Source organism: Diabrotica virgifera, chromosome 10, assembly GCF_917563875.1.
Source record: "Diabrotica virgifera virgifera chromosome 10, PGI_DIABVI_V3a".
In the NCBI taxonomy this organism is placed as follows: domain Eukaryota; kingdom Metazoa; phylum Arthropoda; class Insecta; order Coleoptera; family Chrysomelidae; genus Diabrotica; species Diabrotica virgifera.
This window is the reverse complement of record NC_065452.1, coordinates 24,633,382-24,653,103: the sequence shown is the minus strand read 5'-3', so window position 1 is coordinate 24,653,103 and position 19,722 is coordinate 24,633,382. Positions and strand designations below refer to the sequence as shown.

General features: G+C 33.3%; 1 protein-coding gene across 1 annotated transcript in view; it reads right to left on the bottom strand.

Moving 5' to 3' along the window:
• Positions 1 to 19,722, bottom strand: part of LOC114341637 (small conductance calcium-activated potassium channel protein) — a 250,833-nt gene that overhangs the window by 127,455 nt on the left and 103,656 nt on the right. The window contains exon 6 of the mRNA XM_050662938.1: positions 4,848 to 4,983. Within this exon, the coding sequence (XP_050518895.1) occupies positions 4,848 to 4,983 (136 nt within the window). The remainder of the gene's footprint in view (positions 1 to 4,847; positions 4,984 to 19,722) is intronic.

Genomic DNA, 19,722 nt, shown 5'->3' with positions numbered 1-19,722 from the left:
TATACAGGGTGTCCCGAAAAGATTGGTCATAAGTTATACCCCATATTCTGGGATCAAAAATAGTTCGATTGAACCTAACTTACCTTAGTACAAATGTGCCCATAAAAAAAGTTACAGCCCTTTGAAGTTACAAAATGAAAATCGATTGTTTTCAATATATCGAAAACTATTAGAGATTTCTTATTGAAAATGGACATGTATCATTCTTATGGCAGGAACATCTTAAAACAAAATTATAGTGAAATTTGTCCACCCCATAAAAAATTTATGGGGATTTTGTTCCCTTAAACCCCCCCAAACTTTTGTGTACGTTTGAATTAATTCATTATTGTGGTACCATTAGTTAAACACAACATTTTTAAAACTTTTTTGCCTCTTATTATTTTTTCGATAAGCCAGATTTTATCGAGATGCGGCTTCTTTTTTAATATATTTACGTAAAAATTTTATGGGGGTTTTGTTCCTTTAAACCCCCCAAATGTTTGTGTACGTTCCAATTAAACTATTATTGTGGTACCATTAGTTCAACACAGTGCTTTTAAGACTTTTGCCTCTTAGTCTTTTTTTATAAGTCACCTTTTATCGAGATGTAGCTCCTTTTTCAAAATATACCTAAAAATGTAAATTATAAATAAATTTTCAGATTATTAACAGGTCTCTATAACCGTACTTAACCATATGCATACAAATATGTGGTGGATTCGACAAATATTCAAAATATCTCGATAAACACTGACTTATCGAAAAAGTACTGGGAGGCAAAAAAGTTTTAGAAACATTGTGTTTAACTAATGGTGCCACAATAATAATTCAATTGGAACGTACACAGAAGTTTGGGGGGTTTAAGGGAACAAAACCCCATACATTTTTTATGGGGTGCACAAATTTCACTTTAATTTTTTTTTAAGATGTTGCTGCCATAAAACTGCCAGATGTCCATTTTCAATAAAAAATCTCTTAGAGTTTTCGATATATGAAAAAGAATCGATTTTCATTTTGTAACTTGAAAGGGCTGTAACTTTTTTTGTGTGCAATATTGTATATAGGTAAGTGAGGTTCAATCAATCTATTTTTGACCCCAGAATCTGTGGTATAATTTATGACCAATCTTTTCGGGACACCCTGTATAATAACCATTATTTTTTGTTATTAATAATTTGTTAATATAACATTACAAACATGTTAATATAACAATATCTTTTGTAATTTTTAATTACAAAATTTCTGTTTCTATTTGTAATAATAGTAGATGAATCAAAAGCTTTATGAAATTCAGATATATTTTTGGGAAGTTTAATTAAAGAATTATACTAAAGGACCAGGCAACACTCCTTATGGAAAAGTGGTCCCGGTCAAATTTGATAAAAGTTTGGTCAATGATACTTCTTGGTGTGTAGATTAAAAAAGTCCATGGCACTTGGGTCTGAATAACTACTATTCTCGAGTTACAGCCTTCTGAAGTTATTGGATTCGTGTGCTCGGTTTACGTTAAGTGCACTAATTTACGGTGAAGTGAAAGAAAATATTTATTATTAGAAGAAGAGAAACTCATGTTATTCATACATACTTGCGTGTTGTATATGAATTTGTGGTCAAAAATAGTTGGATCGTATTTTAGTCTTCAGAACAGCTCCGAAAAGTCTTCAGAAAACTAAAGAAGTGCGGTATAAAATGTGCTGCTAGATCGATATAAGCATTATCATGTTTTCATGAATGCTTCTCAGTTATGCAATACCAGCAAAACTGCAGTTCGGCTTTATCTTTATAAAACTACTGAACAGTGGCGGATCTAGGGGGGATAGGGGTAATTCCACCGGTAACATGTTCCAGAATTAATGAAATAACTTTATTTAACGAAAATGAACGAGATGGAGCCATCAAAACACATTTATAACCAAAGAGCGGATAGTGTGACGAAAAGACGTAAGCCCAGAGCACGGGCGCCCATATAAAAATTTTTAGGGGGTTGGCAAACGTGAAGATGTTGCAGATTATATTTTGTATACTTTGAATAACCATATATAATTCAAAGCACCCGAAAAGCCAGGGAGGTCACGCCCCCCCTGCCCATGAGTATGGGCGCCCATGGCCCAGAGTACGATTTAAGGACCAGAGAAGATGAGTTACGGGTGTTAAGAGTACGAAATTGGAAAACCAAGGAGGAGGATAGAATGGAATGGAAGCTGATTCTCGAACAGACCGAGGTCCACCAGGTGTTCTACAGCCAATGATGATGAGCTTTTTAATACAAAATATTATGGAGAATAATTTTGTAGGGTTATTTTTATAACAACATATAATCATATAGAAGAAATGGTCAATGGAGAAGGCTTCATAATCATGATTTTGCTAACTTTCCTGTTTTCCACTTAGACTACCTAAAAGACCTTACGATTGGGATATATCAAATTAAACTGGCACCATCCTACATACAAGATAAAATAATAAGAGAAAATGACGAAGAGTTTCAAATTAATGAGAATATGGATGAATCGGGATTCATAAGAGTTCGAATATTTTCTAGGTTTCGGCAAGCTACAAAACACCAAGTATTCATTTCCTATACGGTTGATGAAGATAATGATGAAGATGAGCCTGTAGAAGAACCGATTAACGGGTACTACTGTATATGTCAATCTGGTGCGAGAACTGTAGGTACTTATGATCATATCACTAGTGTGTTATGGTTTTTAGCCTTTGCAAGACATCAACCCAATGTTAAGTATCCTGATAGGTCGTTAGTTAACACGACGTATGATGCATCTAACCGAAATCAGTAAAATATTAACATACGAATAGTCGAAGATGATTTAAACCCGATTTTTCCATAGAAAATTGTAATTAATATTTAGCATTTACAAACTACCATTTACTAAATTTTTTTTGTATTGAAAAAGTCCATGTTATCTACCTGTCTTATATCTGATATGCGGCACAAGTTTCATGTCAACAATTTTTTCTTTAATTATTCTGGAACATGTTACGAGTGGAATTACCCCCATCCCCCCTAGATCCGCCACTGTTCAGTAGTTTTCTAAAGATAAGGCGTAACTTTAGTTTTGCTGGTATTCCATAACTGAGAAACATTCATGAAAACATGATAATGCTTATATCGATCTAGCAGCACCTTTTATAACGCATTTCTTTAGTTTTCTGAAGACTTTTCGGAGGTTTTCTGAAGACTAAAATACGATCCAACTATTTTTGACCACGAATTCATATACAACACGCAAGTATGTATGAAGAACATGAGTTTCTCTTCTTCTAATAATAAATATTTTCGTTCACTTGACCGTAAATTAGTGCACTTAACGTAATCCGAGCATTCGAATCCAATAACTTCAGAAGGCTGTAACTCGAGAATAGTAGTTATTCAGACCCAGGTGCCATGGACTTTTCTAATCTACACATCAAGAAGTATCATTGACCAAACTTTCATCAAATTTGACCGGGACCACTTTTCCATAAGGAGTGTTGCCTGGTCCTTTTCAATCAAGATTCAGTAGAAATAAATAAACCAAGACACGTTAAATGCTGCTAGGAGCACTCCCGAATCATAATTTACAATTTATATACATTGTAAATCCCAAATCATGATTTCCAAAGTTTATACATTGTAAATTATGATTCGGGAGTGCTCCTAGTAGCATTTAACGTGTCTTGGTTTGTTTATTTCTACTGCCTCTTGAATGTAAATTTAGTATAGTGGTTCTAGCATAATCATAATATAAATTTTATCTCGCCCTATTAATATCATTGATAGTAAATTTGTCTTCTTAAGTTCTTTACAGATGAGCTTCATTGGTTTTTCGCTGAGATCTTCCACGGTTGTTCTTTTTATTGAATTGCTTACGGCTTTTCTATTGTAAACTTCGGCATACAACTTCTCGTGGTTATGATCTAATATTGATTCAATTATGCTATTTTCACATCCCTGTGTTTTCACAAATGATTTGCTGGTTTTTTAATACATGTCCACCGTTTTACTCGAGCTTTGGCCAACATTTTTTGAATACCGAATGTAAAACCATCAATTGATAGTAAAGGTTTGCCCTTTTGGCTGACACTTATCGCTGATTCCATTACTTCGGATGTTGTGACTTAAACACAGTTTGATCTTGAAATCGACGAACTGACAAACTTGAAATAGACAAACTGACTGATGCAAGAACTAATAAACTTTCAAGTATTTATACAGCATTTAGCCCATTAACACAATATCCAAAAAAAAAAAAAATAAACAAACAAAAAGATTAAGGTAAAAGTACCTATTTATGGAATCATTAAGAAGCGATTAGAATCGGAATTGGAATTACCCAGAAAAACTGGCTATTCGATTGTCGGGTAATAACTTCCTTTTTAAAAGAAATATGTCGTATTGTGGAATATTTATGTTAACATATTTTATGTAGGTACACTGCATTAAGAATTAGAAAAATCAAAATAGATAGATAGTACCTATTTAAATTATGATTTGGCAACATTGTGTCATTATACAGAGATTAAATAGAAAAAATATTAGCCTAAATCATTAACGAAACGGAGGCATTTCGATTGTACCTGGGAGGCATTTCATGTATGAAAATACTTACCTGAAAAAGTGGGAGGCATCTCGATAACGCCAGTTTTTTGCCATATTTCCCTGGAGTATTTTGTTTATTGTACATATTCCATAGAATTTAATTTTATTTTGTTTTTTATTTATTACGTATATATTTTTATTTAAATTGAACTTGTGAAATATCAAACCCTGCTTTCTACAGTTGATTGCTCTATTCATGATTTTATTATTTATGGTAACAGCGGCAGTTTTATGGAAAAATAAATAATATGTACTCTGAACTTACCATAATACCAGTGCTGACTGCGATGCCCCTACCACAGTAGGTGTTAGGAACAATATCCCCGAAACCAACACTGAGGAAGGTGATAGCTATAAGCCACATTGCATTAAGAAGGTTGGCATGTTCCTCATCGTGGAATCTAGAACAAATAATTATAAACCATAGCTTCAAAAGTAGTGTAACATTTTAAATAGAGTATGTGGCAAAATAAACAGTACTGAAATGAATATTGAAATGTTTATGATTATTTATATATCCAGTATACATGATAATATACATAGCCTTTCAAACATTATTCACGACGACGCACGTTCCCGATAAAACAGATGTTAAAGATGCCCTGTGGATAGTGACGGATCTACGGGGAGGGATATTGAAAAAATTTCACCCGTAACAAGGTCCAAAATTAAAGAAGAAAAATTGTTCAAACATAAAAATATATTAAAAAAAATTAGTAAATCCTTTATAAAAGGTATATATTTAAAATCCCTAAAAAGGGCTACATCACAATCACATAACTAGTTTTCGACTGGTTTACCAGTCATCATCAGTGCTTACCTAAAATGAATATAACCTGATAAAATAATGCAAATATTGAAATTTTGATTATGGTTAAAAAACTGTCGGTTATACTTACGTGAAGTTTACATGCTAACCACCAACATATAGTTTAACAAAAATATGTGGGTGAAAGCCCTGTATAAGTGCTCCGTTAAGGAAACATCAGTTAAAAATGCCAATTAAAGCATGGATGTTTGAACTATTTTAAAAATTATGCCCCAGGTAACATCTGAGCTGTGGTGTGACTAGAATACATGGTGAAAGTCAGGTAGCAAATGACAGTGAAATAGGTGAATACCTCAGAAGAATGACAAGACAGAAATGACAGTTCCACAGGAAGTTGAAAAATTAGCCTGTCATATTTAAAGACTACGGTTTACAATTTGTTAAAATTAGAAATGATGTAACAACAGACTCCATTGTGAAAATTATCATTTGGAATTCAGTAAACTAAATGTTGTTAAAAATGCATTTGCGTATACTGTTAGTGGAGATGGATAGGCAACCCACATTACACAAGTGTTAATACATATTCGATAACTGAAATCAGTAATAAAATCTTTTTGTCAAAAAACCTAAGATTTAAAAAAGCAATTTTGTGTTAATGTAAAGTTATCGAATTTATTTAACTTATTGACAGCTGTTGGGATTTGTGTAAATTTAAAAGGAATCACAATGGGGGTGGCTGAGGTGTAAAAATGTCTTAAATAATCTAGGGGGATGTATCATTGGAAAGCACAAGCTCAAAGTAAAGCGACTAATTCCTGAAGACTTCGCAGGCTGCCCGGATCCCTAAGGGTCCAAAAACCAAAACCGTCGTAAGATGATGACAATAAGGGCTGGGGATATGAAACGTCTGTGAGGAAGGTAATGAGAAAAGAACTTGAATGGGACCTAGAAAGAAAATTGGGCTTTTGATTTAGTTTTACTATAGATAAGTGTTATATGTTGGTAATGACAGGTTGAATAGCTAGGGTGAGAGTAGTGATATTTAGAAATATGATGGTGGGTTGTATGTAGATGAAAATTTATATAATGTGTGTGTATGTCTGTGGATGATGATGCCAGTAATTTATATGTATGTTATGGATAGATAAAAGTGGTTTGATGGCTAAAGATATAAAGGGATTATTGTGGCTTCTACCAGATGAATTATAAGTGTGAATGTGAACTAAGCAGTAAAAGGAAGGTGGAGTAATATTGTAAATGTGTTAAGAAAAAAGTTGTCGATGGAGTGGTTGAAAGTCACGATTGAATGAAACATGTCGGTTGACACAATTCGGACTTTTTTGTTTTTCTTTGATTATTTCTAGGTCCTCGTATAAGTCTAATTTTAAGAAGTCTTTCTGTGGGATGTTGTGAAGGAGAGTGACATCATCTGGTATATTCAAAGTATGCTTTTTGTGTTTAAGATGTTGAGAAAAGGTAGGGGTGTTCTCTCTTTTGGTGTGTTCAAGAGAGCGGGAAGCAAGTGATCTACAAGTTCTTCCTATGTAAGAAGCGTCACAGTCAGAACATTGTAGTCTATAGACACCACTACGATTCATGTAATTTATACTATCTTTGGTATTTGATAGAGATTGTCCTAAATTGTTGGATACTTTAAAAGAAATTTGAATGTTGTCTACTGATCTTTTGATAACATTTGAAATATCCCCAGATAGTCTATCTTGGTGAAAGGGTATACATACATAGAAGCATAAGTAGGTTTAGTTGTCGAATCCCTAGGGAACACAGCGTGTCGAAAGACTTTAAGCTGTCTTTTATGAATGAACTTGTCTATGATGTGTGGATCGTAACCGTTATTAAAGGCTATTTGACGCAGTGTGTTTAATTATTTATCTTTATTGTAATTGGATTGTGAAATGGGAATAGTTTCAAGGCGGTGTATGTAACTGTGAAAGGCGGCAAGTTTGTGTGACATTGGGTGTTAAGAGGATAGTGGTATGACATGGTCAGTATGTGTTGGTTTCCTGAGGATACTAAAATCGAAGTGGTCATTTAATCTGGTAATAGTGAGGTCAAGAAAATTAATTGATTGAGATGACTCTAATTCGATGGTGAAATTTAATATTGGGGTGGATTTGGTTAATTTTAGAAAGTAATAAATCAGCTGTATTTGAGTTACCTGAGATGATCAATAAAAAATCTTCAACATAACGATACCAATGGAGAATTTCAGGATTTCTCATGATATGTATGGATTCCAAATGATCCATAAAAATGTCAGCTAGAAGAGGAGATATTCAACTGCCCATGGCTAAACCATCAGGTTGTCGGTAATATTTATTGTTGAATACAAAGAAGTCTCGAGCTAGACAAAATTGTAATAATTGAATAATTGAATCAGTAGTAGAAGTAGTAATGGAACTTGCTCTTAGAAGAGAATGTACCAGAGTGTACCTTCCAAGAATTTAGGAAAATCTCTATCAAATACCTCTAATCAAATATATAATAGAGAGAACACCTCTACCTTTTCTCAACATCTTAAACACAAACTCGTACTTTGAATATACCAGATGATGTCACTCTACTTCACAACATCCCACAGAAAGACTTCTTAAAATTAGACTTATACGAGGACCTAGAAATAATCAAAGAAAAACAAAAAAGTCCGAATTGTGTCAACCGACATGTTTCATTCAATCGTGACTTTCAACCAATCCATCGACAACTTTTTTCTTAACACATTTACAATATTACTCCACCTTCCTTCTACTGCTTAGTTCACATTCACACTTATAATTCATCTGGTAGAAGCCACAATAATCCCTTTATATCTTTAGCCATCAAACCACTTTTATCTATCCATAACATACATATAAATTACTGACATCATCATCCACAGACATACACATTATATAAATTTTCGTCTACATACAACCCACCATCATATTTCTAAATATCACTACTCTCACCCTAGCTATTCAACCTGTCATTTCCAACATATAACACTTATCTATAGTAAAACTAAATCAAAAGCCCAATTTTCTTTCTAGGTCCCGTTCAAGTTCTTTTCTCATTGCCTTCCTCATAGACGTTTCATATCCCCAGCCCTTATTGTCATCATCTTACGACGGTTTTGGTTTTTGGACCCTTAGGGATCCGGGCAGCCTGCGAAGTTTTCAGGAATTAGTCGCCTTAGTTTGAGCTTGTGCTTTCCAGTGATACATCCCCCTAGATTATTTAAGACATTTTTACACCTCAGCCACCCCCATTGTGATTCCTTTTAAAGTTAGACAAATCCCAACAGCTGTCAATAAGTTAAATAAATTTGATAACTTTACATTAACACAAAATTGCTTTTCTAAATCTTAGGTTTTTTGACAAAACGAACTGTGGAACTGTCATTTCTGTCTTGTCATCCTTCTGAGTTATCCACCTATTTCATTGTCACTTGCTACCAGACTTTCACCATGTAATCTAGTCACACCACAGCTCAGATGTTACCTGGGGCATAATTTTTAAAATAGTTCAAACATCTATGCTTTAATTGTCATTTTTAACTGATGTTTCCTTAACGGACCACTTATACAGGGCTTTGACCTACATATTTTTGTTAAACTATATCTTTGTGGTTAGCATATAAACTTCACGTGAGTATAACCGACAGCTTTTTAACCATAGTCAAAATTTCAATCTTTGCATTATTTTATCAGGTTATATTCATTTTAGGTAAGCACTGATGATGACTGGTAAACCAGTCGAAAACTAGTTATGTGATTGTGATGTAGCCCTTTTTAGGATTTTTAAATATATACCTTTTATAAAGGATTTACTATTTTTTGTATTACATGGTATACAGCCAACTACAGGAAAACTTTTTCCTTGTGGAAAAATATATTAGCTGACATGAAACCGAAACCACAGAAAGACAAATTCAACCCAATAAACACGCTAGTTAGGAAACTTAAGGGAACTTAATGCCTATAAGTTATTATTTATGTCTTTTATGTAATGTGAGTTTATCTTTTTTATGTCTTTGGTTGGGTTTTCATTGGAAGTCTCTCTCTAAAGGCAAATTTCCCCTCTTAAGGCAAATTTCTAGATCCGCCACTGCCTCTGATACGAAAAAATCTTTAATTCTAGTCTGCAATTTCGAAATGGCAGATGGTAGATCTGTCTAACTTCTTCAGCATTCCCCATATGTACGCATCTGGTGGCGTTAGTTCTGGTGAGTGGCAACTCCCAAATTGATCGCGCAGTGTTCGAAGAGATTACCTGACAGTGTGACAGGTTGTCCCGTCCTGCTGAAACCATTGCTGATTTTAAGCTTGGAACGTTTTCATGATCTTTTCCGTATGACCGAAAATAGTACTCCACCATAAAAATTTTTTCTGCAAAACTGAGAACCATTCTGAAGCACCTACCATTATCACGACATTCACATACGTTATAAGGACTTTCGGAAAACTGTCAGTACGTTTCGACGCAGGACACATAAAAATTTGGGGCATACGAATTTCAGTACTGTTTATTTTGCCGCACACAGTAATAATACAGCAAAATCTCTGTAAGCGACCACTCCTATGAAGTGACCACCTGCGTATAACGACCGATTCTGAATTCCCAGTCATCAGAAAGAGAAATCCTCGTCCTTTCATACCTGTTTATACCGATTATTTTTTTAAACGACAGCGGAAGTATAGTACATTATCGGAATTTCTTAATATCCGTCAATAAAGGGCAATAGAATTCGACCCTTTAAGAAATATAAATAGGGTACAAATTTCTTAATTTTAGATGGATCCATAAAATTTATTTCTCAAGCTTGTAGAATCTGGTTTTAAGGTTCAGTTCAATTTTAAACTTTAATTAGTCCATTCAGGCGCGGAACCAAGGGGGCTCAATGAAGTCAATTACCCCCCGCCTTGAGACCTCGCCTGGTGCCTACTGACATATTTTTTAAGAAAGATAATTACGATTGAAAATAAATAGTGAGTTTTGTGTCCTGTTGATAACTGAATAACTGAAACATAAAACAGAATTCCTTGGAATCGAAAATTATTAAAAGTCTTTGGAGCATAATAAATGAAAAATTCCCACAATAAATCTGTTTATTACTATCTAATGTCAGAGATCAGATAACAACAAAAAATGTCATTCTCATCTAAGGCAATTTTAAGATCTGAAGTACAAAAAGTAAAAATTCAATCATGCAAAGCTTTAAACTTTGCGATGAAGACGTGCTTCCACATTGTCAAATACTGTTACAAATATTGCTTACTTTACCTGTTAGTAATACATCGTCTGCATAACGATCGTTTTCTGCTTTCAAACACTTTAAAACTTGGCTTAACAACAAAATGAGTCAGGATCGATTGTTAGGTCTAGCTTTACTCCATGTTCATTTTGATTTATAGACTAAGAGCCGCTATAGGTGAAATTGCTTAATCATTTTAGGCACGATAATAGCCTATAACTTAAATAGTATAACCTTAAAGAAAACGTTTGAACACTGTGCCGTCACTTTTCAGTGGCACATGCGTCGACAGTGGCGCATCAAACTTTCCACTTATGGACGGGATAAATAAATTAAAAGGTACCCTCCCTCACTACCAGAATTCATTTTTTTAACTTCTATGTGATAACACATAAGATTCAGGGTAATTTTAACTCACCACCCCTTCCCCCTGTCCCCACTATCAAAAACTTTATTTTTAGTTTTTATTTTTTTTTCGGTGGGATGCAATCAATTTTAAAATTTCAAAAAATCCACACGCATAGTTGAGGCTTTTATAAAATATTTCTATTTTTTATAGACCCGTAGGTTGAGTGTACATAACCTCAAAAAAATTTTTTCTGCAAACAAGCGTATAGCTTTTTTTTTGGGATAGCTACAGGTCTAATTTTTTCAAAATCTTGTGTATTTTATCAAACACTATATTTCTAATTTTTTTCAGATTTTTCCGTAAGGCTTGTCATCTTCAAAAATCCAAAAAACTGTTTTTTAAGGGGGTTTTGGGGGTTTGAACGTGTTTCTCCCATTTTTATATGTTCTAAAGGACTCAGTTACTTCAATTTACATATAACCTATAAAAAAGAAACTGATTTGATCTATTATAAAGTCTATAAAATAGCAAAAATCCCCAAAACCTCCTAAAAACAGTTTTTCGGATTTTTGAAGGTGGCAAGCCTTACCGAAAAATCTGAAAAAATAATAAATACAGTGGAACCCCGTTAACTCGGATTAATCGGGACCGCGGCCGATCCGAGTTATCGAAAATCCGGGTTACCCGGAGAAAATGGTAAAAATTAATAAAATATGGTATGCTTACAGATAAACTCCGTTATAATTGTCACACAGACACTGGTAAACCACGTTCGCATTCCACAGCCACACAAAACCACACATATAAAGCGTCGTCAAGAGTCTCATTCTTAGCTTTATTAGCTTTGCACCGATTGTCCAAACTGTCTTTTGTTATCATTTTGAAAAAAAATTCTTCGATTTTAGTTCTATTTTTCTTCCAATCCGATACTGTAGATGTACCGACACCATATAAAGCTGCAAGATTCGCCTTTATCAATTCTACTTAATGCTTCTAGTTTCTTTTCCATTGTCACTACAACATTTTTGCGTTTTGTTGCCCTTATAGACAAAAAACACGCAAGCACAAATTCTGAATAGATTTACGAACGATTACAGAACGGAAGCGAACAATACGACTTTACTACACACAATACCGTCTCTGATGTTATGTTATTTAATAACAGTGATGACTAAGATCATTGTTAAAAAAAGAATTTTAATAGTATTTTCTAAACAATACTAAGACAGTTTCAAATAAATAAAGGACACTACAGGTGCCTGTTGTTTTCGATAACACGACAATGAATGTGGTGTGCCATAAGTCATTTTTACTATGGTATATGTAGTTCAAATTACACAAATACCCATTATCTCTCAAATATTATATTACATACATTTTTATTGTTGAAATGTTAGTCTGATAAAAATCGGTCCGGGTTAGCCTGAGTTCCGGGTTATCGGGGGCCGACTTATCGGGGTTCCACTGTATAGTGATTGACAAAATACACAAGATTAAGAAAAAATTAGACCTACAGCTATCCCCAAAAAAAAGTTATAGGTACGCTTTTTTCGAATTTTTTTTTTGCGGTTATGTACACTCAACCTACGGCTCTATAAAGAATATACATGTTTTATAAAAGCCTCAACTATGCGTGTGAATTTTTTGATATTTTAAAATTGATTGCATCCCATCGAAAAAAATAAAAACGAAAAATGAAGTTTTTGATGGTGGGGGCAGGGGGAAGGGGGTGATGGGTTAAAATTACGCTAAATCTTGTGTTAATTACATATAACTTAAAAAATGAAAAAAATTGAATTCTGGTAGTGAGGGAGGGTAACTTTTAATTCATTTATCACGTCCATAAGTGGAAAGTTTGATCCGCCACTGTCGACGCATGTGCCACTGAAAAGTGACGGCACAGTGTTCAAACCTTAGATTAACGATTAATCTAAATAAGGTTCAAACGTTTTCTTTTAGGTTCTACTATTTAAGTCATAGGCTCTTATCGTGCCTAAAATGATTAATAAATTTCACGTATAGCGGCTCTTAGTCTATTAGAAATTATATAGAAAATATTATTAATAGAGTTGCCAAAACTAAAGGTCATAGACTAGAATTTGTTATACAGTGCGTCCATAAAGTAACGCATAAATTCATTATTTCGTAAACCGGTGACTTTAAGGAAAAATCCTGAAACAGGTCGATTTTTATTTTTAAATTACGATTTTTGGCATATATATCATAGTAGTGACGTCATCCATCTGGGCGTGATGACGTAATCGATGATTTTTTTAAATGAGAAGAGGGGTTATGTGATAGCTCATTTGAAAGAGCATTCAATTCTCTATTCACTAATATAAACATTAACATAATAATTCATACAGTGTGTCCAAAAAATATGTTTTTAATTAAATTAATTGACACAAAAAGATCAATGTATGTAATTTATTTAATTGTTAATACATTTTACTGCTGTCAGAAAATAGAAAAATGTTTTATTTAAAAAATAAACAATGATTTTTGCTTAAACGAAATGTTCAAACTGTCAAGAGGCAGGTGGGTGGCAGTTAAACATTGAATTTAAGCGAAAAGCAATATTTTTATTTGTCAAATATACATTTTTTGTCTGTTTTCTGACAACAGTAAAACATATTTTGTATTAAATAAATTATATACATTCTTCTTTTTGTCTCAAATAATTTAATTAAAATTTTTTTTTGAACACCCTGTATAAATAATTATGTTAATGTTTATATTAGTGAATAGAGAATTGAATGCTCTTTCAAATGAGCTATCACATAACTCCTATTCTCATTTAAAAAATGATCGATTACGTCATCACGCCCAGATGGATGACGTCACTACTATGATATATATGCCAATAAATCATAATTTAAAAATAAAATCGACCTGTTTCGGGATTTTTTCGCCAGTTTACGAAATAATGAATTTATGCGTTACTTTATGGACGCACTGTATAGTTAATGAATGATAAAATGAAATTAATTTCACTTACTATATAGGGTGAGGCAGATAACTGGCTTATTAGAAATATCTTGAGAACTAAAGGCAACAGAATCATGAAAATTGGAATAAAGGGGTTTTGAGGGATGATCTATTAAATGAAAATATTTTCATCTCTTTGCAACTTGCAGTTGCTCATAACTTAGTTTTCTTAAATGGGACACCCTGTATATTTTTACATTTTTGGATTCTCCTCAATATCTTCTTTCTTAAAATATGAGATTTTGTAATATTACACAGGGTATTTTAAAAGATATTTACGTTTTTTTATTAATTTCGTAGCAACATTCACACCCTGTAGAATTATAATAGTTTGACATTAAAAACTCTGCTTACGTTCAAGTGAATTTTAATATAGTCTATTATTGTTAAAGTTAGAGTTTTCTTAAATAGAACACCCTGTATTTTAGTATTGTAATGAAATGATATTTCATAGTACTTTTTTATTTTATAAGTATTCCCTATACCTAACTGCTTTAATTTGTGAGTTATTGGTTATTCAAGCTAAACATTAATTGCAACAAAAATACGTAAAATTTTATTAGGTTGGCCGTGAAAATATTCAATCACAAATAATTTTTCTGAAATAAATACATATTAATCCAGACTGATCCTTAAAATTACCAATAATGGTTTAGCTATCAAAATACCTATGTAGTTAAGATTGTTGGTGCGACTAACAATTAAGCACAAATTAAAGCAGTTATGTAAGTATAGGGAATGCTTAAGAAATAAAAAAGTACCATAAAATATCATTTCATTACAATACTAAAATACAGGGTGTTCCATTTAAGAAAACTCAGAAAATACTCATTCCGAGTTTCGACCAACCCTGTATACTAAAATTAAAAATTTAGTTATACTAATGATTCTTAACAATAGTTGACTACATTAAAAATCATTTGAACGTAAGTAGAGTTTTAGTTGTCAAACTACTACAATTCTACAGGGTGTGAATATTGCTACGAAATTAATAAAAAAACGTAATTATCTTTTAAAATACCCTGTATAACATTACAAATTTTAAGAAAGAAGACATCGAAGAGAATCCAAAAATGTAAAAATATACAGGGTGTCCCATTAAAAGAAACGAAGTTATAAGCAACTTCCGGTATAACCGGAAGTTGCAAAGAGATGAAAATATTTTCATTTAATAGATCATCCTTCAAAACCCCTGTATTCCAATTTTCATGATTCTGTTGCCTTCAGTTCTCGAGATATTTCTAATAGACCAGTTATCTGCCTCACCCTGTATATTGCCACAATTTATTTAATTTATTTATGTGCTATATTTCGAGCGATAGTGCGGCTTTGTCTAATAGTGATTAAATAACAAATATAGTTGGTTTTTATGGTACTACTGATAAACTTTACCAAATTACTATCTTTTCGAGTTTAACTATCTTTTAGAAAATTATTATTAAATGTTATTAAGGTAACTTTACATAAATTTACAAACTTTGGATGTATGTCCATTTGAATTGAGTATATTTAACAAAGCAGAGTTATTTAAATATATTTGAGCATTTAATAAAAACCCTTCGAATAATAGCCGCTTTTAGAAGGATGTCCAAATTGTTAAGTAACAGAGACCTAAAATTTGGCGTTAAGGATCCGCCTACTTTACTGCTAAAAGCAAAGTACGTGTTCTCGGTCTTACTGTATGGTGTCGAGTCTTGGACTGTGAATAAAATCGATTTTATTCGCCTTGAGGCTTTTGAGATGTGATGCTATAGAAGAATTTTAAGAGTTTCTTGGGTGGAGAAGATTCGAACTTTCGCAATACTAGAACGTCTCAGCGACACTACTGAGATTATAAAAGGCATCAAGGAGTGAAAGCTGGAGTATTTTGGACATGTAATGAGAGGTCCCAAATATAGGTTGCTAAAAAATATTATGCAAGTGAAAATAGAAGGCAAACGCAGTCCAGTACGAAGAAGCAGGTCGTAGTTGATTTAAGGTGGCAGTGAATAAAATTAAGATAGCTATGAAAGTAACCAACGCAACGTTCTGAAACGACATGGTACATGAAGGAAAAGAAAATAACATCCCATTCCGAAAAAGAATCCTGCGTACGGCAGTGACGAGAAAATTTTTATTTCATTGCCCCCACCTTGCAAGGTTGCTGGATCCGCCATTGAGTCCATTCACTTACGGTAAAATATTGCAAAACCTCTGGATTTTAAAGAACTGCTTGGATTTACATGAAAGGGTACCCCCCGTTAAGATAGGCAAAAATTCCCTCACTCCCAGAATTCAATTTTATTAATTTTTTTACGTTCTATGCAACTAAAAAATGAGATAACGCGGATTTCTAGCTCGCCACCCCCCTTTCCCCTCCCCCACAGCCAAAAATGTAGATTTTTAGATTTAATTTTTTTTTAGTTGGGTTGCAATTGATTTAAAAGTTTTAAAAAATTCACACCTGTAGCTGAGGTTTTTACAAAATATGTCCATTTTTTATGGACCCGTAGGTCGAGTGTACATAACTTCAAATTTTTTTTAACTTTATTAAAACCTATAACTTTTTTTTGGAAGGGGCTGCAGGTCCATTTTTTTTTAATTTTGTGTATTTTATCAAAAGCTATTTCTCTGATTTTTTTCAGATTTTTCCGTCAGGTGCGCCATCTTGAAAAATCAAGCAAACTGTTTTTTTAGTGGGTTTTTGGGGGATTTTCTCCATTTTATAGACTGCAACATAGATCAACTCAAGGTTTTGTTAATAGATTATGTATAATTTAAAATAACTGAGTATATTAGGATATTCAAAAATTGGGCGAAACACTTTTAAACCCCCCAAAAACCATGTTTTTTTTAAAGTTTTGTAAGGATTTTTGCGGGTCTAATTATATTTTTTTTTTGGTCGATAAAGCCTGAATATTTTTTTTTTTATTTTGTTTACGTTCTATATGATTTTAAAAAATTAGGACTCACCGTAATTTTAGTCCACTTCCCCTATTCCCCCTCCCCCACAGCCAAAAATGTCAATTTTTCGATTTTATTTTTTTTAAGTTGGTTTGCAATTACATTATAAATGTTATTCGAAAGCTATTTCTTTGTGGCATTTTTGTAATAAACTATTCTAAATGGTCATTTTTTAGTTAAATTGTGGCTTATTTCCCATTTAGAATAGGTAATAATTATTAAATTATAAATTACAAAAAATTCACACGCACAAGCTGAGGCTTTTACAGAACATCTATTTTTATGGACCCGAAGGTCGAGTGTACATATTATAACCTCTTTTTTTTGTTTTTTTAATAGGTACGTATATTTTTTTTGGGTGATGGCTGCATGTCTATTTTTTTGTGTTTTGTGTATTTTATCAAAAACTACATTTCTGACTTTTTTCAGATTTTTCCGTAAGGTGCGCCATCTTCAAAAATCAGCAAAACCGGTTTGTTCGGTGGTTTTTAGGGATTTTCGCCATTTTATAGACTTCAAATTAGATTAAATCAAGGTTATATTTGTTATTATACGTTATGTAGGTATAATTTGAAATAACTGAGTTTTTAGGGATATTTTATATAATTCACTATTGAATAAACTTAAAAACAGCCTGCTACTTTTCACAATCGTAAACTTGCCAGGATGACAAGTTTCACAATTAAAATGACATTTCACAATTAAAACTTCCCCTGTTTCCATACCTACATCAAAGTTTGTCCGACTAGACACCGTTAAACTATTAACATATTTTCAGATTGCTATTAATCAACTTTTTTTGGTACGCGGGATCCAGGCCTAATATTTTTTGAGATCAATACAGCCGGAATATTTTTTTTCATTTTTTTTACGTTTGATGTGTTTAAAAAATAAGCCTTAGCCCAATTTTAGCCCTCCTCCCTCTCAACCTTCCCAATAAATCATCATTTTTCGTTTTCATTTTTTTTTCTCAGTATATCAATCTGTTGCTCAGTTTGTCTTCAAGTAAACTACATATAACAAAATAATTTCAATTTTTTGCAATTTTCAATTTTTAAAGTAAAGATTTTTATATAAAGTAAAGATGTCATTGTGATATCTGATATCTTTTGGGTAGGATACAAAAAACAAAAATAAAACAGAATAATCAATTTAAGAAAAATACATTATTTTAATATATCATACTTCTTGTCGTTTTGTGAATCAAAACATTTTGTTCTTTGTTAACTAGTATGTATTTAGTAGGTACCCTAATATTACCTTACATTATATATTTATATTCTAATTATTCAAACATGTGCTTGTACCATCTACATAACCTATAGGGGAAGGGCGGGCACAACGGGGTGGACGGGCAAGACGGGGTACCGCGATTGAGAACGAAACCCCCAACTCTATCTACTTTGTACCGTAACAGGTACTTGCAGGAGACGAGCCTCTGTAATTTGATCGAGTTTTAAACCGGTAGTGCAAACAATACCGTTGTAGGCGACTGAAGTGTATTGTGTGACTAACGGACGAGTACTAGTTGTAATTGTTAAGAGCGATTTAAACTAAGGTAAGTACTGTTAGGTTATTTGCACATTATTTTTTTTCATTTCAGCTAAACATGTACTATTTTGAGCGTAATATGTCGTAGCGGTTGTTCAAATAAACAATGTTTTAAGAATTTTTTAACACTTAACCTAAAAGTAGTGCAAAGCGGGCTAAACGGGGTAGAGTAGGGTAGGGTAAAATGGGGTACCCCATTTTGCCCTTCCTTAAATTAGGTACTTTGTTTCAGATGGTGTTTAAATACAAACGTGTCACCCAGAGGCAGAGCTGGTCTACACAGTCTATGGAAGGGGCGGTCAGAGCTGTAATCAACGGCGAAATGGGACATTACCGTGCATCGGTTCAGTTTAATGTCCCACAAATCACACATACAAAGAATTTGGAATTAATAAATTATGCAAGAGATAACGGTGTAATTCTCTTATGTTACCCTCCTCACACAACTCATCGGCTGCAAGCTCTTGACGTCTCATTCATGAAGCCGCTAAGCACTTATTAGGATGACGAAGTGAGAAAATGGCTGAGAACCAATCCAGGTAGAGTAGTGACATTTCACCAACTCTCATCATTATTTAGTGCTGCTTTTATAAGGGCGGCTACAATGACAACTGCTATAAATGGGTTTAAAAAAACTGGGGTGTGGCCTGTAGACTTAGGTGTTTTTTCTGACGCTGATTTTTTGCCATCTGCAACAACTGAGATTGAAAAAAGAGAGAGAACTCCTGAACAAAATTGTGAGGTCTATCGAACTAGCAGTAAGACAAACCAGCAAACAAATAATAATCCGACGTTTTCTGATGCAGTGCCATCAACTTCAAAAGCTATTACTCAATTCGAAGAAATAACACCAAGAAAGAAAACGATACCCACCGTTAGCCCATAACCAGACACATCAAGAGCTACTGTTCCATTCGGCGAAAGAACCCCTGAAAAGAATACAACACCAATCAGCAATGCGAAGCCAGGTACCTCTAGTTCCAATGATTCAGCTTTTCCGATAGTATCACCAACCGTTTTTATGCCTATTCCGCAAGCCAGTGCTGCAACTAAACGGAGTTCACACAGAAAGGGAAAAACTGCTATTTTGACTTCTACTCCTTACAAGAAAGAGCTGGAAGACGCTTTAGAAAAAAATAAGCCGAAAAGAATGCCAATGCTTGCTTGGGGTAGTAAAAAGAAAAATAGGAACCATCAAACAAACCGAGGGTGTTAAAGGGAAAACTATCACGAAAAAAGTAAAAATTTCTAAAGAGTGTGATTCTTCAAGTGATAGTGAATCC